The 25063-nt window shown below is 38.0% G+C and overlaps 2 protein-coding genes across 2 annotated transcripts in view; both read right to left on the reverse strand.

Annotated features, from left to right (window-relative positions):
- LOC110856540 (neuroligin-4, Y-linked) overlaps nt 1–21393 on the reverse strand; it is a 60798-nt gene extending 39405 nt beyond the window's left edge. Inside the window, exons 1-2 of the mRNA XM_035857137.1 lie at nt 20750–21393; nt 10983–11135 (exon numbers count right to left, since the gene is read on the reverse strand). The gene's annotated coding sequence lies outside the window, so the exon portion shown is untranslated. The remainder of the gene's footprint in view (nt 1–10982; nt 11136–20749) is intronic.
- Nucleotides 21394–22284: 891 nt separating this feature from the next.
- The window catches only part of LOC110856541 (potassium voltage-gated channel subfamily H member 8), a 47241-nt gene continuing 44462 nt past the window's right edge, over nt 22285–25063 (reverse strand). Inside the window, exons 14-16 of the mRNA XM_022105027.2 lie at nt 24326–24542; nt 23784–23918; nt 22285–23729 (exon numbers count right to left, since the gene is read on the reverse strand). Of these exons, the coding sequence (XP_021960719.1) occupies nt 23483–23729; nt 23784–23918; nt 24326–24542 (599 nt within the window). The 3' untranslated portion in view covers nt 22285–23482. The remainder of the gene's footprint in view (nt 23730–23783; nt 23919–24325; nt 24543–25063) is intronic.

Below are 25063 nucleotides of genomic sequence, written 5' to 3' on the forward strand. Positions count from 1 at the left end.
ATAAATGAATGTCAAACAATCTGGATTTGACTGTGAGCCGGAATATTTGTGCTTCAGAGAGTTATTCTTTCTCCAGGCGGAGGAGAAAGGAGGAGAAATTTCGTTTGTGAGCTGGTAGCCTGGTGAAAATTAGCAAATTGGAGAAAGTAAGGGGGGAGGTTCATTGACTGATGGTGCTTTTTGCGACACACTCTTAAGAAGACTGGTGTTAAATCATTACTGACCGGAGTAGATATATCGACACTAGTAATAACGGCATTATCTATAGTGATGTTGTGGTAATGAAAAATTTACCACTCAGAAACAAACTATTAACAATACGATAGTAAATTATTACCAAATCAATACCAGTACAGAGTATATATCTGACTCTACCAAATTTTTAACAGTGTAACAATAGCAGGACCAAAAATTTCACAATTTTGAGCATCCTTCTAACACTATTTATTTACCAACAGATCCATAATGTCACGCAGTCACGACGCCAGAGGAAAAACAATAGCTGATTTATAACTCCCATAATTGGTGCGTTTTCCATTTTTTTCGGGCAGTATGGTGTCCACGAATTTGAGACGAATTGCTCGATCGTTTCTGAGTCTACGCAGTAAATGAAGTAAATCCTGGGGTAAAATCTTTGTGAAATCCTGTCGTAAAAAATAAAGACTCGCATCAATAACACTAACCGTGGAGGGAGAGAAAGACACAGACCGGGTCCTGCCTGCTACTGGCACTGGCTACCAACCAAACAGACCATTTTCCACGAGAACTGGTTCCATTTCGGGCGACGAATATAAGTCCAGGCCAAGTTATTCTTGGTCCAACGTCTCCTTGAGATGAGGAACATGGGGTTTTCGTCGTCCCTTTTGCTTTCACCAAGCACCCACCGCCTCCCTGTCTCCCACGACTGCAGTATATTTCTCGGATTATCCGTATTAATGGTGTAGCTCATCCGCACATCTTTGTTTTTGTGGGAACGGTTATGATACGAAACAGGACACAATTACGACCGCAAACGGTTGAATGGACTTTCACTGAATAAATATTGTTCCAAGTTATCCTATTTATTCAGGATACTTAACAGCAGGGGACGCAGCCGAGTAAATATTCCAAGCGTCGCGGCGTAGACAGTTTCAATTAAAATTTATTTTAGGATTTATCAACTTCCCGTCTTTCTTAAATGAAAAGTCATCTTTTTAAAGGGTTCCTCGCTCCTCTAGTAAATACACCTTCATTTGCACATTTTATGCCGAGCCACCCATGGCATTAAAATTATGAAAGTTTACTTTACCCCTTTAAACTTTGCAGTACAAAAAGTTCACAGTTTGACATTCTTCTTCCCATTGTTTTGCAAAACTCGGAACAAAACCAAAACTTGAATAACAGCAGCTGCGTCCTGTTCGGCTCGTCTCACAGTGCACAAAAACATGCCGGATGATGTAATCAGACAATCGCATGTATCCAATTCATCGCGTCGAAGATAGAGAACCGATTCTTGGGCAGGGTTTCGGGTGAAAGTAAGTAACGATTTGCAAGAAATAAAGGGGGAGAAAGTGGTTTCTTGCAGGTAAATATTTTGACCTGGGAGAAATGCAAGGCGCAAAAAACTACTGCTATACTTCATACGGCGCGTAACTTCATGGCGCATATTTCTTGCACTTTCTCCCAGTTTCTTGCACCTCGCATTTCTTCCGTTTCTTGTTTTCCAGTGCAAGAAATGTAGCAAAACCCGCAAGAACGAAACCCTGTTCACGTGTATGTGCATACAGATCTACATCTACATACGCCCTGATATGTATCCCCCACTACTTTCCCTGCGCTGTCCTTGAGGCCCATCTGGGAACAGGGTTAAATATTTTGTGTCACCAAAAACATGGACAGTCGTCCACGAGGGAGATATTATATAATCCCGTTTCATTCCATCGCTCCATGTCTTCGGCTGACATAATCTGCCAAGCTGAGCGGGGCGTAATTTGACTCACTGTTATGTGGTGCCCACTTGTAATGCATACTTATTATTACTTTCACCCCACACACAAACAAAGTAGTTGCATGCATACTCGTCACGACGATGATGATGATAACAACTCGGGAAACATTTTCTACTTAGTTTTGTCATAACACAATTGTAAAATTGTTGAAATCAAAACTTGTCCCTTTATGGGCTGCCTGGCTCCCCCAACTTTCTCCGGAGACTCGGTTTTTTATTTACCAGCTGGTGAGTGACTGTCATAAATGTCAACGATGTAATGTGTCCCCCTCTTCTCTCGACCTCTTCTTATTTATGGCTTGATGCCGCAATTCCAATACTTACGTACGTACGCAGCAAGCAACATAATAATATGATACACACGCACACAATTTCGCCATCCATCCACACACCCACCCCACCTAATGTAACGACCCGCTTAAAACGCTCTTCTCCTCCTTCTCCTCCTTTTCTTTAGTGTTGTAGTAAAAAATGTACTTACTCGCGACTTAAATGGTGCAGTATCCAGCTTCAAAAATGCATCAAGCCGACAGCAGCCGCCAAGAAGTAGGAACCAAGCACTCAGAGGAGAAGCCATGCATTCCATTATCCACTCTGGAGGAGAGTGAAGGCCATTGTGTTGCATTGTCAGAGAAAGTAAGGCTGCACTCTTTAAAACCATTCGCTCAAAAATTCTCAAAGATTTCCTCCTCCTTCTCGTCCAAGAAGAGGCAATACAACAAAAGGAACTCGGGCTTGAGTGAAAAGTTAAAATAAAATGTAACTTTTGCTCGTCACGGATTGAAAAAGGAGAAAACGAGAAGAGGAGAGCTTTTTATTTTATTTTTCATATGTTTAGAATTCACAAAGGAACGAAGGAGGGTGGGAGTAAGTGTAATCTGGCTCTTTTTCCGTAAGCATGTATCCACATTGGAAGAAGAATGACCTTTACTTAATGAGAGCGGTTTTAGTCGCGAGCGATCTTGCCCGAAAGATATTAATGCAGGCTGAGTAAACTACAAGGTATTTACCATTTCGTAATCATTACGTGAAGGATGCAGTCGAGGAGAAAGCACTCCATCCGGATTCTGCGAGCCTCCTAATTTATCAATGTCAAGATTGGATTCACTTAGGTACGTATAATGCTGCTGGCCGGGGTCTTGTCAGCCCTTGTGTACAGCACATTCCAGTACGAGACATGATACCATTTAGTTCCATACATTTTGACTGATTTCAGCAAAAAGTTTGGCGAAAATTCTGAATTGACAAATTTTTTGGGAGAAAGTAAACTTGTATGAATATGTATTTTGTGTGCATACTTTCTCTTATAGACATCCTACTTGGGCAGACAATGTAAATATGTCTAGGGTACTCCGTATTTCACACCTTTTCGGCGCTTTTTCGGTCCAGAAGGTTTTCACAATAAAGATTCTTTAGAACTTTTCAAATTATGGAAAGGGGTAAGTATTCAAGAAAATTTTGGACAATCTTATGCCACTCAGTTATTAGTGTGAGTCTTCTGGTCGGCATACTAACTTTCACTTCATTGTTAAAGCAATGCTTCGTTTCGGGTGGGATTTGCTGGATTTTTTGCGATGTGAAGTAAGAAAAGGCAAGAAATGCGGGTGCAAGAAAATGGGAGAAAGTGCAAGAAATATCCGACATCCGCCAAGTAGTTTCTTGCACCTTGCATTTCTTGCAGATCAAAATACCCTCAAGAAACCACTTTCTCCCTCCGTTATTTCGTGCAAATGGTTACTTTCACCCGAAACACTGTGTGTCTAAAAGCTACTTCATTTCTTCCAACGACAAAAGGATTTAGTCGAATGGGACATCGTTGAATTCATATCCTGCCATTCCAGCCCCTTAATCTCACATCCGTACATATACACACACAAAATATCCAGCTTTACAAATATTGGCGTCATGTACAATTGCACCACAAAAATGACACTGTTGCAGATTATTTGTGATAAAAGCTCTTTCAAATTGTGTAATATGGCTCGTTCGTCGTTTCTCTTGAAAGAGAAGAAGCCGCATTTTTCATTGCATTGGTTTCTTCACCACTACTTCAACTTTGGAAATGAATGGTTGCAGCAGCAGCAGTTCTTTTTTTTTGTCCCGCTTTTTCGCAAGAATTGCAAGACTTTTTTTCTCCCAAGATATGTCTCTTATCTCGTTGGATATGCCACTCATGTGGGTAACAAAGAAGAATGAACTCGATCCTTTCCTCCTCCGTGAACGAGGACAAACACACCGCAACATAAAAATATGTATCTTCCTCGTCTCCCACCGCCTTGAAAATGGCTGTGGGTTTGGTACACACTTGTCAGTCTTCATTAAGTTGAGACTCCTCCCTCAACATATGGTTGTGTTACGGGGCATGTGGTGGGTGCGGTTGAAAGTGGGGAAACATGTTACATATGAGAGACTCGAGTTTTTTAACCTTGGTAAATATTTGGAGACGAAACTTTCTTCCGACATAGTTTGGATGAGAATTTGGCCAGCTTGTGATGCTGCTTTGTTTTATAATCAAAGTGGAGAAAGAAAATGGTTCTTAAATGGTTGGTATTTTGGGTCGGCTTCTTTACTTTGTTTAGAAAAAAACATGAACAGATCTGGGTGACATTTTCATACATGGTTTGGCAACCAATATGTGTAACTAAAGGTTGATGGGGTTTGTAAATATTTTGAAATTGCAATAATTCGAGATTCGATAAATTTTTAAACACTGATTTCTCCCAAACATTTTGGTCAGCATAAACTAAACCCAAAAATTTCATATTTACTTTCACCATTTTAAACCTTCACCTAAGAAAAACTCACAAAAACGTTCTGCATACGTAAACGCAACAGCTCAATCCAGTCATGCACTAGGGAAGACATACATACATCCATACATATCTACATATCCCCACTTTTTCCCCTTATCTGGACGGATGATGTACATAAAAAATGTCGTGATTTTCACTCTCCTCCTTGCTAATAATCTCATATCCTTTCCCAGCCAAATGTATGTACACGTCTGGCTCAGAAGTGGTGCGAGGATGGTGATAGTGACAATTATGACATGAAAATGACACACTGTTGCAGATTACATTTTTTTCCGAGTATGTATTTTCTCTTTGAAATGTGGGAAAAAGAACGAAAGATATCGCCGTTCTGATGTATATATTTTTTTTAGAGAAACAGCATTTTTCGCTGCAGTGGTTCCAAGCCCACATTCTTGTCCGCCTGCTCGACATAGGAGCCAGAGTGTAATGCGACTTTTCGTCTCGCTCCAAGAAATCGGAGACTTTCCCCTTCGCGTGTGAGTCCTGCCTGGCCATCTCGTATCTCTCCTTCCTTGGCTGAATATGCCACTCAGGAGTGAAACAATAGAGAAAGATGAGCCCAATCCTTCCGCCATGAGCAAGGACAACGACAACAAAACAATGGTCGAACGAAGGCTTGGATGCACCTGTCCTTCTTCATTAAACGCCACGGGTTTTGCCAAAGCCTTCGTCACGATGGCCCCCTCCTGGTAACGTGAGGTGGTGGACGAGTGGGTGGGAATATGGCAAGAAAATGTCGTACTTGTAGAAAAAGAAGGAGACATGGATTAGGTGAAGAGGATCGTGTGATGAGAAAAATATTACAAGGACGATGGGATGTGGACACTCTTAGAAAACTGGTGTTAAATTATTACTGGCATGAGTACATTCTTAGACATCCAGTGTTAAACTAATACCAAGCGGTATTCATTCATATAAGGTTATACCAAAGTGGTGTTGATAAGTAATATCGTGTAGAAATAGCGTGGTCTTAAAGCTTAAGTATAAGTTTAATACCAAGCGGTAGTAACTTTAAAACTGAGAAATCAATAGCTGTGGGACTCTACCGGATTTATAACCACAGGCCCTGGTAATAAGGGGCATTGCAGTTTAGTAATGTTATAATGAAAAATTTACCACTCAAAAACCAACTACTACCAATCCGGTAGAAAGTTATTACCAAATCAATACCAGTTCCGAGTATATATCTGACTCTACCAGATTTTTAACAGTGTACTCCCCCGTTATTTTTTTAATTAAAAAATTGTCAATATTTCTGAGAAGTATTTATCAGGAAATGGTTTGTACACATGTTTACTTCAATATACAAATAGTCGTAAATACTATTCATCTCACAACGTACTTTCTCCGGCATGCATGCACCTCCTCAGAAAATCTTCAATCAAGTCATCCCTTTTCAATTCCATTTTTCATCTGGGGAAAGTATGTATCTACAAAAAATTTCGCATTTTCGATTTCCTATGAAATTCGATTCATACTTTGTCTTCAATCACAATAAACAAATGTGTTTCTGTCCCAGCTTCACATTTCTCGTCTATTATTACACATCGTAAAAATACACACTTTCATCTCTGCCTGGCCCAAATGGAAGTCGACATGATGATGATTCCAAGTACTTCCTAAAGACCTGCTTACCCAGACTTTCTTCACAACTCTTTTCACTCACATGCATACCAACCAAGTCTTTATTCTCGATGAATAGTTTCCTCTTTCCTGTTGCCCGCATAGCACTACCAGCACCACCACCAGAACCACTCCCTGAGCTACACAACACCACCCCATTTCCTTCTTTTGTTACATTTTATGCAAACTAGACCTCCATGCAGAAACGTCACGAGCAGAAAAAAATGTTCTGCACGAGAGGAAAAAACTATCACCATTTCGTTCTTATTATTATATCAGAGGGTGGATATGTATTTAGTTTCAAGGGTTTGATTTGGTGACGATGGACGGTCGAGCTTTGTGGGTGTGTTAACTAACTAGAATAGAGCAGAAAAAGTTCGAAATATTTTTATGTATTGTCACATATTTCTAGGTTTTCAGATAAATATATAAATTTCTTATAAATATTTTCGCCATTATTTGAAAAATAAGTAAATATTTTATACATTAAAAAATACATGTATATTTTAACAAATATTTTGGATACTTTTTAAAAATACATGCATATTTTGTAAATATTTTAGATATTTTTTTTTAAAATACAGGTATATTTTGTAAATATTTCAACTATGCAAATTTTTTGTTTCTCAAAGAAATTCGAACAAAAAAAATATAGAACGTTTATTCTAAATTCAGAAATAAAAAAATTACGAAATTTGTATGTTTTTGTACATATTTCGTAAATATTTTGGAGTTTCTTTCACTAATATTAAATACATATTTCACCTCTTCTTCGTAAATACATATCCACCCTCTACTTATTATGGACACGTTCCCCTTCAAAATTTTCCTTTACAAGGAAGGCTTCAAATTTTGAATCGTTTCCACTCGCAGTCATACATTTAGAGAAATATAAATAAATGAATTGTTTGTACTGCCCGCGTACATGTGAATTTCGTTTCGCTTTCTCCTCTCTCACAGGACGAGCTGTCTTGTCAAGTCAGGCTCATTTTGGGCCAAGTACTCCCACATTCACTGCATGTTTGTTTTGTTTGTTGCCAACTTCAAATAAACCTGCTGGACAGGACTCCCAACGGACCCAATTCTAAACAAAGTGGACTTGACGTGGTTTGTGTATGCACATTAAATTTGGGAGAGAGGAGAGAACAGCGTAGTGCACGATGACTATATATTTGTACAAAATACGTACGTACATACCTCCGTACGAACTAAACAAATGGATTGGGTATAAAAGACCCAAGGAAGAAAGTAGCGTCAGTCAGTACTGCTTGTTCTTTTAAAATAAATACCTTCCACTTTCACCGGACTTTCTCTTTTCTATCTCTCTCTTAATAAACCCACCCAACAATAATGCCCAATTCAAACCCAACCACAGGCTTGAAAAACACACCGTCTTTTTCACATCGTTTCGCCTCAGTGACCACGCAATCCTGGACTGGACTGGACTATCCTCCTCTTCCACACACACGCAGAAGTGGCCGCGGAAACGTGGGGACAGAGGGACAATGTCCCCACGGTTGTTCGATGTCCCCGGCATCATCTGCCCATCTTGTACAAACCCTTCCCTCTCCTAACCTGCAATGTTAACGTCCCCAGATGTCCCCCCGGCTTCCGCGGCCACTGGACACACACGACGCACGCACACCCAAAATTAAAAGACTTCCTCAGGCAGACCGAGGACACACTGCATCAGCTTCCGGTAGAAAGGACAGAAACAAATCCGACCCGACCAAATTGGGGTGTTATGTACGTAGCGTAGGAGGTTTTGAAATGAACGTGTGTACGTAAACAGGACTAAATTTGGCCACAGTTTGGAATTTTTTTAAGAGAAACTAAATAAATAGTGGATCGACTTTGTACTTTTAGGTCGCTCGTCCACCTTTCCCTGTCTGCTCCCACTGTATTCAGCCTCATTTCGAAATCTCCACCTTGTTTTGGTAGTGAGTTCAATAATGAATTATTTATGCTGGAAAAAGATTCGGGTTCCGTTATGTACTTATACGGGTAACAAGAAACGCAGTTTGTTCATTCCGATTCTTTACACACGTTCCGTATTGTAATTTGACGGGGACGATAAGGGTGGAATATTTGTGTGTACGGGTTTCTCGTGAAAAATGTTTTGATACCGAAAAAAATATTACGCAACTAGCAGTAGGGATGCAAACCATGTTCAACCCAGATTAGTTTTCTGACCAGCTCAGTTGGAGAGATGAACTCTTCAGGGAAAAACATTTAGTGCGAAAGATCCGCAAAAATTAAGAGCGTTATGGGCGCCGCAGGTACGCGAAGAATCTTGGTCTTCGAGCGGAATCTCTGCCTTGCGACTGCGGATTAATTTCTGGTGAAAATCGAGAGCTTTGCGAACTTGCGGCGCCAGAAATTCTTCTAATTTTGCACGTCTTCGCACTTAATGTTGCTTCTGAAGAGTTGGTCTCTCAAACTGAGCTGGTCAAAAAAATCTGGGTTGAACATGGTTTGCGTCCCCATCGTAAGTATAAACTTTTGTCGTACTTTTATACATACAGTAAATTTGGTATCAAAACGGATTGAATGAATCACGCAAGCAATCCTTCTTTCGTCTTGTTTTAATTTAGATACTTTTCTTTTCAAGTTTCCATTCAGTTTTTTTCCTAAACATGGAAAAACTAAAAGTCTAAGTTTTTCCTCAGCATTTTTTCTGCGTACACATACATCCATATTTAGGCATTGATCCATCCACTATTAGGATCTTTGTGAAATAAATGTGGTAAAAGTGAATGGAAACCTTTTCAAACCTTTGTGCCCACCGACATTCCATAATAAACGCTTTTCCGATCAATGGGAAAGTTTGTTGAACTAGTAAACTAAACTACCGCAAGTCTTACGTGGTGCTGGGTGAAAGCAAAATCTGGTCAGAATACTTTAACTCGATCGACTTTAGTTTGCATACATAAAGAGTTTTTCAAGTTTTCTCTTTTGGGTCACTTTCTCACCTGCCCGATCTTCCAAACAACATGCGATATACTTAACACTTGGTAAAGAATAATGCACGTTACATAACCAATTTACATAATTTAAGATACAGCGAAAGCTTTTTAAAGTGTAGACGGTTAAAAATATGGTAGAGTCGGATATATACTCGGTACTGGTATTGAGGCGGTAATAACTTCCTACTGAAGGGGTAGTAGTTTGTTTCTGAGGGGTAAATTTTCCATTACCACAACATTACTAAATGGTAATGCTCCTTATTACCAGTGCAGGTAGAGTCATACATGTATGTACTCTGGTCAGAACTGATTTTATACCAGTTTTCTAAGAGTGTATCGATTAGGTAAAAATTTCCTTATCAGATTGGTAGTAGTTTGTTTCTGCCTTGTAAATTTTTCGGTAACGCAACATTACTAAACGGTAATGCTCCTTATTACCAGTTTCGTTAGAGTCATATGTACGTACTCCGTTCAGTAATGATTTAACACCAGTTTTCTAAGAGAGTGTAAATGTCTCACTTTAGAATAAAGTGAAAATGGGTGAAAAAAACAATTTTTGAATTTTCCCTTATAGCCTCATGAACTTGGAAATTACAAGGGAACCGCAACCACGCTGACACAAAGGAAAGATCAGTTTCCTCTCCTCCTCGTGGTGAAAGAGGAGGTGTATCGATCGAATCTGGAGCCTTTAAAAGTTGTCTCATTACATTCCTCTATAGGTCTTCGCACTCACTGCTTCGTTCGCTTTTGGCCCTAAGTGTACACGATTGTATTGCTTGGACTGGACTCAACTTGGCTTGCTTCGCGTTTCCCATCAACAAGAGCGAGAGCCAATAGTGCGGATATTCCCAGGATGAGAATCTCCTCTCTCAGAGTTAAAGAACTTGGATTTTAAAAGAAGAAGCAGTGAGATCGCCTGCTTTCACTTTTTGGAAGCAGAGTTCGTATTCACAGTCTTTGACTTTAGTTTGCTACCTACTTACTTACCAAGAAATCAAAACCTAACCCGGAATACTTTTCGGGGAATAATGAACTAAGTTGGTGGGTGATGATACAGCAACTGTTAAGGGCAATTTATCGGATTGCCCGTATGTACATATGCATCCTTTCAGCAACAATTTTGCACAGCCTTGTCATTTGCATGCATATGTAGATACATTCGGTTCAATGCAGTGGAAATGGTATTACATAAACACATATGTATCCTGCATGGTAATAAATGTATGTGGAGAAAAAACTGGGAAAAGAACTTAGCCAAGCCCTAGTAGAAATGGATGTGTGGAATTATGCAGTAATCGGATACATATTGTATTCGGCATATTTTTTTGCGTAATCCTGGAGAAAATTTCTGTGGGTTTTATTTTGCAGAACGGTATGTGCAGGATTATGCACAAATCGTCTGTAGAAAATCAGGCCAAGTTTATGCAGAAAATTACCAAAAATTTTAGCCCTAAAGAACTTCAGATAGCGTAAATTATCTCTACGGATTTGAATTGTACTTAATTTTATCATCCAATCCATACCCCGATGCAAATTCGATTGTGCACAATTTTGCATTTTTTTAATGAAATTTTTTCCCACATGCTTGCTTACCCCATTCATCTCTGGTTCTGTCTAATTTGTGCGAATTCAGAGTATTGACTCGATCGGGCAAGGTCTACTCAGCTCGGCAGCCGCAATTGACTTTTTCCATCATCGTTGTCCTGATTTATCCCCGCCTGGAAAAAATGTCGGTCGTCAGCAGATCTGTTGAGAGGGGGAAAAGAGAAAGCTCAGATATAAAACTTTGGTTCCGCATTTATCATGAAAAACTCTGCTTTCTCCACATGTAACACTTACCACGACATGGTAAGTAATACCCAAAACACACATTTCTCATCTTCCTCTCTCTACTTGGTACATAAAATTGCATAATAAATATCTTTGTTTTGCCCGTAAAATTATTGAGGCTCCGAGATTTCTTTGAATGTTTAAATGGATTTTGTGGTTGTTCTCTGTACATCGCAAATCTGAACGTATCCTTCTGCTTTCGCTGCATATTCTGCATTATTTACGTCCACCCCATTTTTCCCCATATTCCGCGTGTACCCGTGTATAAATCCAGATTTTATTCCTTCCGTTTTCGAGATCCGTTGTTGCTGATAAATCCAAACTTTCTTCCTCATCACGTATTCAACTCCACTCCTCGCGACGGGCGCAGGAAGGTTAACAATATTGTTGTATACATATTGATGCATCTCGGTCAGTGGCCGCGGAAGGGTGGGGACATGTGGGGGACGTTAATTTGTAGGATGGGGGAGGGAGGGGTTTATGTAACATGGGGACATCGAATAACCGTGGGGACATATTGTCCCTTTGTCCGCGGCCACTGATTTCCTTCATGTCGTTCAGTTCATACATATGTGCAGCCAGAGCAAAACCTTGGCTGGAGAGGAATTGCACATTGTTAACTTTCGTAAATGTCCTTGTTCTTTCTTTTCATAAAAATGTTATTTCGCTATTAAAGATTTTTTTGGGAGTTTTTTTTTACAAAATGCTCCATTTTCTGATCGATTTCTGTTTTTTTCTCTCTTTTTTTCGTTCTCACACTCTTTGTGACGTGGGATCTTAGCCCACATAAAGTTAAAGTTAAGCCGAGTTGAATTTGGTGTTGGGCAGCAGTAACTGTACTCGCGAGAGGGGAAAAAGATGAAGAAGGAATCTAGCTGAATCATGAGCAACATACAAATGTGCTGAAAGTACAAGAATATAAAACACGGAGAGGAGGAAGAGAGAGAGAGAAACGTTTTTTAAAGTGAAGCATGCTTTTTCCTCCACTTTCATTCGATGCAGGTTCGGTTAGTATTTCCCATAAAAATCCTGTCACTAATAGATGATGACAAAACATCGATTTAATTCAACCACAAAAACCACGGCATCCTTAAGCTAACTACGTAGATAAATGAAATAATTATGATTGAAATCAGTGTTTCGAGCAGGTGCAAGAAATAAGGGGGAGAAAGTGGTCTTTTTGTAGGTATTTTGACATGCAAGAAATGCAAGACACAAGAAATTATGGCCCGCTGTTATGCTTCATAGGGCGTGTGGTTAAATGGCGAATATTTCTTGCAGTTTCTTGCAGTTTTTTGCACTTTCTAGCAGTTTTTTTTAATACTTTATTGCAGTTTTTTGTACTTTCTTACACTTTCTTACACTTTCTTGCACTTTCTTGCAGTTTAATACGTCTTACATTTCTTGTATTTTTTTTCTTTACAGTGCAAAAAATGTAACAAACCCACCATAACCGAAACACTGATTGAAACAACCTTAGTTATTGCCAAGCCGGATGTTTTTTATGCATACTAAATAATACGTAATCCCTCTTCTAGAATTTGGTTTTTGATGGTGCTTGATCTACTCGAGGACGAGGGTTTTACTCGCCTTACGCCGCCACTTACCCTTTGGAGCAAGTGTTTAAAGGGAAAAGCATAACAATAAATAGTTAGTCCCTCCGCATCCGTTCGATTCAGAGCGGATTCGTTTTATTGTGCACCAAAGTACAGCTATCATTCTGTCATGACCATATTTCTTCCATTCGTTTTCATCCTGCAATAAATTCACGTATATTCTCGCAAACGAATGACCCTTTTTCCTTTGGGGGATAATGTTCCGCCATTCATTCCCTCGCTCACTCACATTGGATGCAAATAAAATAAAGTAAAGTAAAACTCTCTTTCCCCCCATCCGATTATCCTCCAAAACAAGAACATTGTTTCGTCAACGTGTCCCAACAATTGCGATTCTGGGACGGATTTTTTTTACAAAATTTACTTACTTACACGGAGAGGAAAAAACTGGGGGTAAATGGGGGTTTCTGGTTAAAATACCATGCCCGTTAGTTAAGTAACTGACTTTTGCTCATAAATAAAAGAGAAAGGTTGGTCCAACCCACCCACAAATCCCATTACACGTTCGTAAAAATTATAGCTCTATAGTGCTTATAACTACTTTGAAACACGTCGTTGTGCCGAGTTTTAATGGAGATATTTATTTCTTTCAACAAACGCTTTTTACTGCGATGAAACAGAAACACGCTGACTTTGGATGGAGGAGTTTATATGGACGGGCAGTGTTTCGTTTTAGGGGGGATTGCTATATTTATTGCAGAGCAAAAAATATAAGAAATGGAGGGTGCAAGAAACTGGGAGAAAGTGCAAGAAATGGGCGCCATCTAGCCACGCGCTGTACTAAATGTAGCAGCGGGGCGTAGTTTCTTACGCCCTGGAATTCTTGAACGTCAAAATAGCTGCAAAAACCCAGTTTGTTGCAGTTATTTCTTGCACATGGTTATTTGCACCAGAAAAGAAATGCAAGGTGCAAAAAACTGCATGAAAGTGCAAAAAAAATATTCGCAATCTAGCCTTTTGAAGTATTTATTTATATCGGTGTGGCGTAATTTCTAGCTCCTGGCATTTCTGGCATCTCAAACTACCTCAACTACCTGCAAGAAATCATTTATTTCTTGCCGTTATTTTTTGCACGTGGTTACTTGCCCCCGAACGAAACCCTGCAGTTTAACGTCCGCCGCTGACGTAAAACGCAATTTGGCAGCGAGACACACAAACAGAGTAGTTAGTGCAGCCCACAAAGATCATCTCGTTTTGTTATAGTCTTGCTTGCCCTCAACTTTTAGCAAAAGGAGGAGAAATGCTACACGTCTTTTAAAGAAGGCTTAAAAATTCATTGAAGCGATAACAAAAAGCGGGTAAATTGAATTAGTTCTGGGTACAGGGAACGATTTAAAATGTGACGTTGAAATATTTAACAAGTCGGCAAATGCCCTGAAATCTGGGCTTGGATGGGACTCAATAATTAATGTTTTTCCTACTACTTGCCCCACGACTTGTGTGTGTTACTTGCGAATCGAACGTAACGTAACACATTCCTTCCGCTGCGTTATACTCCCGCCTCACTGCGCGGCCTACACGAAATGGCCATTTCATTCAGGAGAAAGTCGACAATTTCGCTTTCACTGGCGAAACTAAACTATCGTCGTCGTCGGCTAAAAGAACATTTTCTTCTGTGTGTTACTGAGCTTATCCACATTTCGGACCTTTTCTATATGGAGAACATTTTAAAAATAATGTTAGAGTTAAACCCCGTTAAAAGATTTTCATAGGAAATTTATTAGTTTTTAGCAATTTGTTAGATAGCCTGCCAATATTACAATAATTTTCAAAACTGGAGTCACAATTTTAATGGTACATTTAATATTTCGATATTTTTTCCCTGCCTAATTTTTTCATATTTCAACTTTTATACGATATTTGTGAACAATGGGGGTACTCATTACGAATCGTTGGCATCATCAAAGCGTTATCAAAAACATCACAAACATCAAAGCGTCATCAAAAAAAACAAAGTTCGCAACTTCGCAAAAATTTTGGCTTGAAAATTCATTCGCGAATTTTGTGCATCACCGGGGCTAGTATTTGCTTCGCAAATTTTGCTTTCAAAATTATGCTTCGATACAAACATGCTAACTCATAATAAATACCCCCAATAAATAATTATCTGCATCTTGCATATTTTTGAAGTAAAGCTAATTATAATTAAGGAATCGTTATATTTGATAATCATGAAAATTATCCTAGCTATTGAACTTCTTTACTTTGATGCTGTTACTTCCCTCAGATTTAACGTGGTCCCCTATTTACTGCCAATGTGGCTAAACGTGGAAAAGGGGAAGATTGGATCCTCTCAAGTTTTATTTCCGCACACGTAAGCAAACCTACGACATTAAAGGGAAAGCCACGAAGCGAGATAAAGCGTGAAAATTGCTCACTTTAAGATTCCAAATACTCGGCAGGGCAATAAATAGATCGCTTTATTCAAATGTAATGAACACATTACTGCTTTCGTTCGAGGTTACTCCGTATTTATACAGGAGCGAGGTCGAGAATGAACGTGTTAATTTTCAAACTTTCAATTTATCTCGACCCTCCTCGTACCTGTTGGACAACAATAAAGTTTCAATTGGATTTAACAAATTTCACGGAATTTCATGCTGGATGGAACCCGACCAATTTCAAACGGGATGAAAAAGAGTTATTGAAGAGAAAATGGTGGTATCGATCTGATACACTCTTAGAAAAGTGGTAGTAAATCATTACTGACCGGGGGACATATGTACATGACGCTACCGGCAGGGTAATAAGGGGCATCGCCGTTTAGTAATGAAAAATTTATCACTCAGAAATAAATTTCTACCAGTCCGGTAGGAATTTATTACCAAATCAATACAAGTACAGAGTATGTACATTTTTAGAAAACTGGTATTAAATCATGACTAACCGGAGTACATATAAGACTACCGGTACTGGTAATAACGGGCATTACCTTTTAGTAATGAAAAATTTCCCCCTCAGAAACAAACTACTACCAATCCGGTAACAAGTTACTACCAGATCAATACCAGTACCGAGTGCATATCTGACTCTACCAGATTTTTAACAGTGCCGTCGTCCCCGTCCTGCTGGAAATCTGCAGCTCGTAAGTATTGGTCTGATTTGAATATCAAAATTATTCAAATCCTCTCTTCCTCCTCTTCTTTCGTAATTCCTTCTTGAGGGAATCGTATCGTTGAATGATTGATGACCCGAGCGCAGAATATTCTTTGTTCCCTACACCGATCATAAATCTATTGCCTGGCTCTCCTCCCCACTTAATTCGCAATCTTAATTCTCTCTCCTCTCTCACACATTCCCACGAGGAGGAGGGTGAAAGCAAACCCCGGTGAGTCGGACATACGCACATAATTACACTTTCAAATAGCACAAAGAGGATTTGCAGGTACGTAACGTGGCTTGATGTTCCTAATTTGAAAATAAATCAGTGATGTATGGACATATGCATACGAGGAAATTTTGAAAAATGAGAGCAACTTTCCTGGTCACGGGGAACAACTGAATTAGCAGCTTTTCCCCATAATGAATTATTCACTTAGATACTTACGTACACAGTTTGCAAACAAATCTGATCGGTAAACAGATTGCGTAAGTTCGATAGATAGCTAATACGTATGGTATAAAGTATGGTAATAATATGGCAGATTGTGTTACATAGATAGTTGTTTCGTATGCGACCAATTTGCCATTTACGCAACATCTAATTTCAACTGGATTATGGTAGTAATGCAAAATATGAAGTTTTTCGTCTACTCTGTTTCTATTTAGTAAATAAGTATTTTACAAAGTTTCAATTAGACAATGGCGGTATTCATGAGAGTTAGCAATATAGATATTTTTATAATGCCTTGAAGATGCGAAAGTTCACAAACGAATTTTTTTGCGAACTTGCCAACTTTTTTTATAACATTGTTAAGCGATGTGAACTCGTAGTGAATACCCCCAATGCATTCTATTTATACACAGTAAGCCTTGTACAAAGCCAAGTAATAAGACGCTATCGCTACCTGCGAGTAATTCTACAATAGGTTTGTACTTATGCAATTTTTGCAAACATTTGTAGTTTACGCAACTTATTTACAATATCCAACTGAAACGATGTAATTCTTAAAGGCAAATTTTATAAAATAAAAGAATTGAATTCTTATAAAATTCCAATATTTAAATTTACTTTACTTTACGGAAACCAAATTTAACATAAAATTTGAAAACTTTGAGTTTTTTTTTTTTGACGTGAGCTTTGTCAAACAGAATGTGATGCAAACAACACGCTGGATCAGAAGGTCTAGATTCAATTATTCAATCCACCTCACTCTCTCACTCACTCACTCACACTTTACTTCCACCTTTACGCACTAGTATCCAATACTGCTCCACCAACCAAACAGGGGAAGTGAAAGCGGAATAAATTGTGAACACATCTGTGCAAGTTCGTTCCTCTCACTTCTGCTCCTGCTACATTCGACGTGAATGAATATATAAATTGGAGAGAGCGGATGCGATGCGAGGAGGAAGTTCTGATATTTCGCTTTCACGATTAATTTCCCATATTTTCATCAATTCCAGGAACCCAAAGATGTTTCCTACGCGTTTCCAAGTGGCAGGAAGTTTTCAATTAAATTGGCAACAGCTCTCTCCACACTTTTCAGACTTTCTCCTTCTCAGAATAGTTCTTATTTCTGTTGTTGTTATTTAGTGGAAATCACGTCTAGATAATCAGCGCTAGTCAAATCTTGAATGTCGTGCGTATTCAGTTGATATCTTGCTTTTATTGTAGAAAATAGTACCAAGATTTTTTTAACTACAATAAAAACTTGTGCTGAGCAGTGGCCGCGAAAGTGAGGGGACAGAGGGACAATGTCCCCAAGGTTATTCTATGTCCCCAACATCTGCCCATGTTAGATGAGACCGTCCATCCCCTATCCTGCAATGTTCATGTCCCCACGGCTTCCGCGGCCACTGATACCCAGTGACGATCACACAAGTCTAATCAGTCAGTAGTAAACATACAGAATATTGAATGACGTGCGTATTCCTTTCACATCTTGGAAACTTTTATGTAGATAAAAAATAATACAAGTTTTTCAACAATTCACTACAAAAAAACTCGTGCTTCCAAACTAGTTAGTTAGTGATGATAAGGAAAAAATAGCAGTTTTATCGGGTATACAATTTCATAGTGAAAAATACGAGGAGAAATACGTATCCCATGGAAAAAGTAAGGAAGGAAAGGAGGATGGGACAAAACGCGTAAGAAAAGTCAGGAATGGTAATTAAATCTCGATAAAGCATTTTTCTCCATGTCTATGCATATTCAGCGAAATGACGGCAGCAATAATTTCTTGGCTTGTGCCAGAGGCGGATAAAGTTTCGTGATGAAATTATATCCTCATTAAGCACTGATTCATGCTCCCTCCAACCAATTTACTTTTTACCCTTGCACAATTAATCCATGTTCACCCGACGAATCTTGCTTGAGAATTGCCAACTTTTTTCTGTTTACTTTCTCCTTCCGCATGCAAATACTTCTAGTTGAATAGAAAATCATCAAATCATAATTCATGAAAAAAATGCTATTTTTCACCAATTTTTACTTAACCTCTTAAGAACGACGAAATATACAAATATGTGTTCTGCATAAATTACCTTAAAATTTCTCTAAAATAAGAGTACTTCTTTGGGATTTTGTGAAAAACTCGATTGTGAAAAGTTGATTTTGTTGATATTTTTCTTTTAAAATTTTGGAATTTTTCCTATATCCACCCATGTTAAAAAGCGGATTCTTCGTGTTTCTCGTTACAAAAAACTCAAAAATTGGAAACTGGTTAAAATTAATATTTGTCTGTTACAGGAAATCATGAAAATTTTAAGAGGCTGCTAATTATGAAATCACTTTAACATTGTAACGAAAGAAATTTTATTTGAAAGACAAGTAGTATGAAAGAGGTTAAGCTAAAAAATACAATTTGTCTCGAAATTGTGTAACGATAAACTACGCAAGACTATACGAATTGTATATTCTTCTCACAAATTGTTTATCCGCTGGAAATAAAGATACGATTTGGTGATTTCCAATCATTGAAGTTGTGCTAATCCCAAGTGCATGAGGTCGTCAATGGATCGATACCAAGGTCGATTTACCATGGGGCATATAAGTAAGTAACTAATCAGTGCGAAAAATAAATGTGCTGCTATATACGAGAGAGAACGCAGTGCTTTCACCAGACAAAAGTTTCTCCGTTGTAGAACAACAAGGCTTTCTCTCCTCTTCAATATTTTGACCGAAATCGAAAAACTAAACCAAAGTCCAAAACGGGAGCAAAATTATTTATAAAAAAATCCCTGAAAAAGCATCAAATGTTATTTTAACATCAATAATAACGTAAAAAAGCAAGGCTACGTAGAAGAAGATGGTAAAAGAGGGAAAGTAAATTCCCAGAGGTAGTTTTACTACTGAATGCATGCATGTGAAAGTAGAGAGCAAGGCTGGCAAGGCATCATCTTTCCCCTGCTCGCAGAATACATCGCCAGTGGCTATGAGCATCAAATCAACTCTGTAAACTGCTCACTTTCCCCAATGAAATCAGCTCATTCTTCATTTTTCTTGGCTCTTAAACAGCCCGAATTATTGAACACTGCTTGTCCACAGCGTCATCATAACGGTATTATTGCAGCCCGTCCTTTTGGCGAGGCAGCTCACTTCGCGAGGATCGTTTGGAAGTAATATATGCAGGCAGTACACTCTTAAAAAAGTGGTATTAAATCATTACTGACCGGAGTACAGATAATGTTGTGGTAATGAAAAATTTACCAGTCAGAAACAAAGTACTACCAATCTGGTAGGAATTTCTTACCAAATCAATACCAGTGTGGAGTATATAAACGTTTAGAACGTTGGTATTAAATCATTACTGACCGGAGTACATATAATGATATGACTCTACCAGTACCGGGAATGCGAACATTACCGTTTAGTAATGTCGAAAAATGTACCACTCACAAACAAACTACTACCAATCCGGTATGAAGTTATTACCAAATCAATACCAGTCCCGAGTATATATCCGACTCTCCCAGATTTTTAACAGTGCCCTCGGTTCAGCTCGAATTACTCAATCGTGCAAATCTAAAACTCCACCAAGTTTTAATGAGATGTTTTTCAACAGAAACTTTCCATTGTTTCAAACAGTTGAAAAGTTGTAGATTTTAACGATCTGTGGAAAGCAACATTGACGCCGCGTCATTCTCACACAACTATTTCCGAAAAGTTACTTTGATTCATTTACATATCTGTCAATTCATGAACTTTCTCCAAATCAATGACGCACATTGTATTATTTGGGCAAAATGTGTGGTAAATTCTTAGGAAATTCACATCCCAGTAAAATTCAACTACGTTTTATTTCACTCACTTCTATTTTTCCCCACAGAACTGCGTTATGCAAAACTACTTAGGAAACCATTTTGTAAAAATTCTCTAACAAATCGTCCATTTTTATTATGTTGATTATCATGTGGGAACGGAGGGAGCAAGTGAAGTTTAGTGTGTAACGGGACACTCTTGACTTTCACCATTAATCTTATTTCTGCTATTTATCTTGTCTGATCCTTGTCTTGTTTATAGGTATCTTTTATAGCCGTCGGGCCTGCTGAGATTTATATCGTCACTTTACCCATTAAAGTTAAATGGAATAAGTTACATACATTATGCATCGCGAGATGATTTAGCTTTTCAATTTAAGACTGAACGAATCGAGTTATGCAATCTTAATTTATTTTATTTTGCGAGCAATTATTGTAACATATTCGCCATCGTAAAACGTTCACGTGATTTTAATCTATTTTGAAATAAATAAAGTGTGCTATGGAATAAGTTTGGTAATAAATTTATGGTTTTAAAATGTAATTTCTTACCTTTCCCACGAGACCAGGAGGTCAGATGCAGTAACGAAACGAATATTGTGTGTTCGAGTTCCTTTTCTCGGGAGAGTTTCGCCCAGTTGTCTCACTTTGTCTGGAATATGTTTGCTCCAACTTTGCGGCAGTTCACGTAGGTAAAAAATGAAATATTCTCAATTCTCTTGCGTAATAATGTTGTAATTTGTGAGGTTAATTCACTAACTGCAAAACGATGGGTCTTACTAAAAGGTGGTGATAATTATTAATATTTAATTCACGATTAACTTGAATAACGATCAATGTTCTAATCAATCCAATCATGCAAACTGTAATTATTTGCACGTGTGTAACATGTAAAAATTGAAGTGCACTCTTCAAAGTTCGAAAACTTCGAGCAGAACAACAATGTTGATGTCAGTATCACGGTAAACAAGTATTTTTTCGATTATCGTAACAATGTCGGGTTGATTTTTGTGTTAAGACCTTATCAGAAAGTTGATATCCTCATGGCCTGCACGTGGCGAAAGCCTCTTCTTCTAATAGTAGAAGGTGATATTTAGTATGCATGGAGAAAACGACGCTCAGAGGTGCACGATGAGACGGTCGCGACGGTTGCTGATGAGAGTGAAATAGTGGAAAGAAGAAGATCGGAACCAGAGAATCCGGACCACACTGAATTCAAAGCTCAAAAAGTGTTCCTTTTTACCATTGAAAACGGGACTCGAGGAACTTTACGAGAAAGGACGAGCACTATAAACCCGGGTTTCCTCCGTGTAACACAGACACAAATGGGAGAAAGTGATCTCATTTGGGTAGGTATGCTTTCACTTCTGCTAGTCACACGGAACTCGGCAGGTTTCCAGCGACGTTTTGTGGCTAATCCGAGAACTTTGTGGGCTTCAGAGTAGTTTTCAGGGGTGAGAGAAAGGTGGAGAAAGCGGCACAAAAAGGAACACGCATGGTGGAGAAAGTTGAGGAAAATTGAGAAAAAATGGTTATAATTTTGTGAAATGAATAGTGACGACGCCGAAATACAAAGTTTATGAAAATAAATAAATATTTATTTAAAGTAGATACGTCATCGTGCCCTTAGGATTAGTGGAAACGAAGATAATTTTTACCCTACTTGGCAATTTATTCGACTTCCATCTATTCATGATTAATTTTCAAGGCATGTGTAGAAAAGGATGGAAAATTTTTCGTAAAGATTTTTTTAAATTACAGATGATTGCTATTTTTGGAAATTGAGAAGAATTATGTAATTCTTGTGGCGTAGGATAGTGGGGCCAAGTTTGAAGTGAGAAAAATCCCAAATTGAGGGATAACCTTGCCAAAAACTCACCTAAGTCAGCTTTTGACCGTGTTTGGCATCAAGTTGGGTTAATGCTGTGGTGGGAGGGGTTTCGTTTTCGTGTTAACGTTTCGGATGTCGGATGATTAAAGCATGAAATAAGCAGAAAGTTATTTAGGTTTAGTATTATTTACTATACAATTTTATTTATTACAGTATTTTTCTGTTTTGCATATTATACATACGTATTTTCATAACCATTGCGTCAAAAGTATTTTAATTTGATCAGATATATATTTATACACTAATTGATTTATAAACAAAATTGTGGTAAATATTTATTACAGATAAATATGCATTATGTCCGTCTGGAGAATGGTTTGTTCCTTCTTAATTAATGGGTGCACTAAATTTACTTGATTTAACATTTTCTTTTTCTAAAACAATTCGTCTACAGGTAAATATATGACATCCATTAATTAAATACACAATTATGTACAATAATCACATCCGGATGGATGCATATTTTACACATAAGGAAAGCCAGTTTTCCAGGAAAATACATAATTTAAAATACTCACTTCTACATATATAACTTTGTTTCCCGTGGGTAAATATATTGTAGTTTGTTACGCCGTAAAAAATTAAACGTTTGGAGTTTTATGTACATCATCCAGAAATTGTAGGTCATAAATATGTACATATTAATTATGTAAAGGCAGATGAGATCAGATACATAACTTTATGACTAAACTAGGGTTCTTCTAACATGTTTTCTTAAATTTATATAAAATTTCTCTCGATTTGTGTAAGAATTTTATCTTTAGCAAAGTTTACATATTTGTTGTGGTCATGAAAGAAACATTTTTTTGGTTGGTTTATATTTTGATTTTAAATTATGAAAAGATTCCTGCAGTCGTGTGATTTCAACCAAGACTGCACAATTATGTATGCACTCATATTAATTGATGAGTACAGATTTCTTTAAATATACACATATTTTACACAATAAATCAACTTTAATCGCATTTATCAAGCCACTACATTCTATTAAACCTCATTTTGTAACATCTTTCTTTAAAAATTACTATACATCTAATCTGGCCGACATATTATATATCGTCGTATATTATAAATTGTACAATAATGATCACAAAAGAAATCACTCAGAACAATGGGTGAAAGTAAAAATGGAGAAATTTATTAAGTGATACGAATCCTCCAATAAAATTATTTAGAATCATTAGAGAAATTTGATTCAATCTTTAAATATGCATAACTTAGCGGTATTAACAATAATTTCATATCATATGTACAGTACTTGTTAATAACATTAGAATATCTTGACTGGCGGTGAGTAATGATAATGAGTTCCATGACACGACAACGACACGCAGAATACATCGGCCAATCAGGTACACAAATATTAATTGGATCACGCATTACTTATTCCATACTTAAATAAGAGAAGGGCTCGACACCCATGAAATTGACTTCGGTTCAGTTTGTGTCTTCTGAGATTTTGTAGTTTTCTCCAGATTTTTAACCAATGATCGCATTTCTTGCGCTAAACTGATCAATTCGGAATGGACATCGGTCGTGGACACGTTGGGCGATCCGCATTCTGAAAGGGATCGCTTACTCGCACCGTTCTCGCGTGATAACAAGGGTGACTTTGAACTGAAGGAGCGACTGTCATCCGACCTGCGGTTTTAAAAGGAAAGCTTTGAAGTTGTATGTATGAAATATATTTCAAACCTGGCATTGATTAATCTGCGTGCATCCTCGTCCTCCTCGTCCTCTTCGTCTTCGCCGATAGAAGGCAGTGTCGTAGAAGGTATGCCGTGACCATTTTCGGAAAAATTCATGTCTGTATCCGCGTCCGCCTCGTAGCTGGAAAATTGAGAAAATTAAATCTTACAGAACTAGTTTAACGTTGGACTCATTATCAAAATCGTAAAAATCGGCACATTTAACAATCCTTTTTAAGAATGGGAATTTATTCTAAAATTATGGGCAACCTAGTAATTCGATTAATTGCATGGAAGTGCTTTTAAGCCAGTTCTGATCTGAAGGCCTCTTAAACTTGAGATCTCCTCCTTCAAAAAGTGTCAAAATTTGGAGTGTATATTTTTTTAATTGCTAACGAAAGAAATTGGTGTCCAGAATTTTAAAATAAATTCCTGGACACGAGAAATTCTTAAAAATGTGCTGATTTTGACAATGATTCATCGAGTCCTACTGGTTAAGTGCAGTATCTAGTGCCAGTGTGACACGGTATTTGAGCACACATTACTCACCCTTCTCTCAAGTTGTAGGTCAAATCGTGCTGAATATCGTGCGAGAACTCGGTCTGGAACTCTGGATACATTCTTAGAACTTCGATAAGGCCGGGGATGTAAATACTCTTCAAGTCGCAGTACGTCAGTGCTCGAACATCACAGCTCGACTTGATGATTTGGTCGCACACGGCCGTAATTTGTTGTGATATGTCGCTCCCGACCAGATCTCCTTTTCCTACACGCACACAAAAACCGATGCAAATCATTCATTCACTTTTATTTTCCAGCCCGAATAGAAATCATTGTATCAAATTCTGACTAATCGACAAATGCATATTATGCAAAATTAAAAAAAAAATAATTCCGCAGATGCTTAATGTCGGGTTTATCCTGCAGAACCGTATGTGCATAATTCTGCACAATTTTCTGCACAAATTGGTTTCTATAAGGTTTTTTTTTCTGCAGAAAATCTGGCCAAATTTGTGAAGAAATTCGTTCCAAATTTGTGCAAAAAATAATCAAAAATTTCAACCGGAAGAATTGCAGATAGTGGGGTTTATTCTGGATAATTCTATGTTTTCTGTACAAATCGTCCTGCAAAAAGCTTTTCTGCCGAAAATTGGCCCAAATTTCGGGAGGAAAGCTATCCAAATTTTACTCGGGACTTCGGGAGTCGTATTTAAATTTTAGAGCTCTCTTGGCTATTTATCTTGAAAGGTTCGACAGGTATACGCACCGCAAACATACATTCGTCAG

The sequence above is a fragment of the Folsomia candida genome, unplaced genomic scaffold (assembly GCF_002217175.1).
Source record: "Folsomia candida strain VU population unplaced genomic scaffold, ASM221717v1 Fcan01_Sc016, whole genome shotgun sequence".
NCBI classification, from domain to species: domain Eukaryota; kingdom Metazoa; phylum Arthropoda; class Collembola; order Entomobryomorpha; family Isotomidae; genus Folsomia; species Folsomia candida.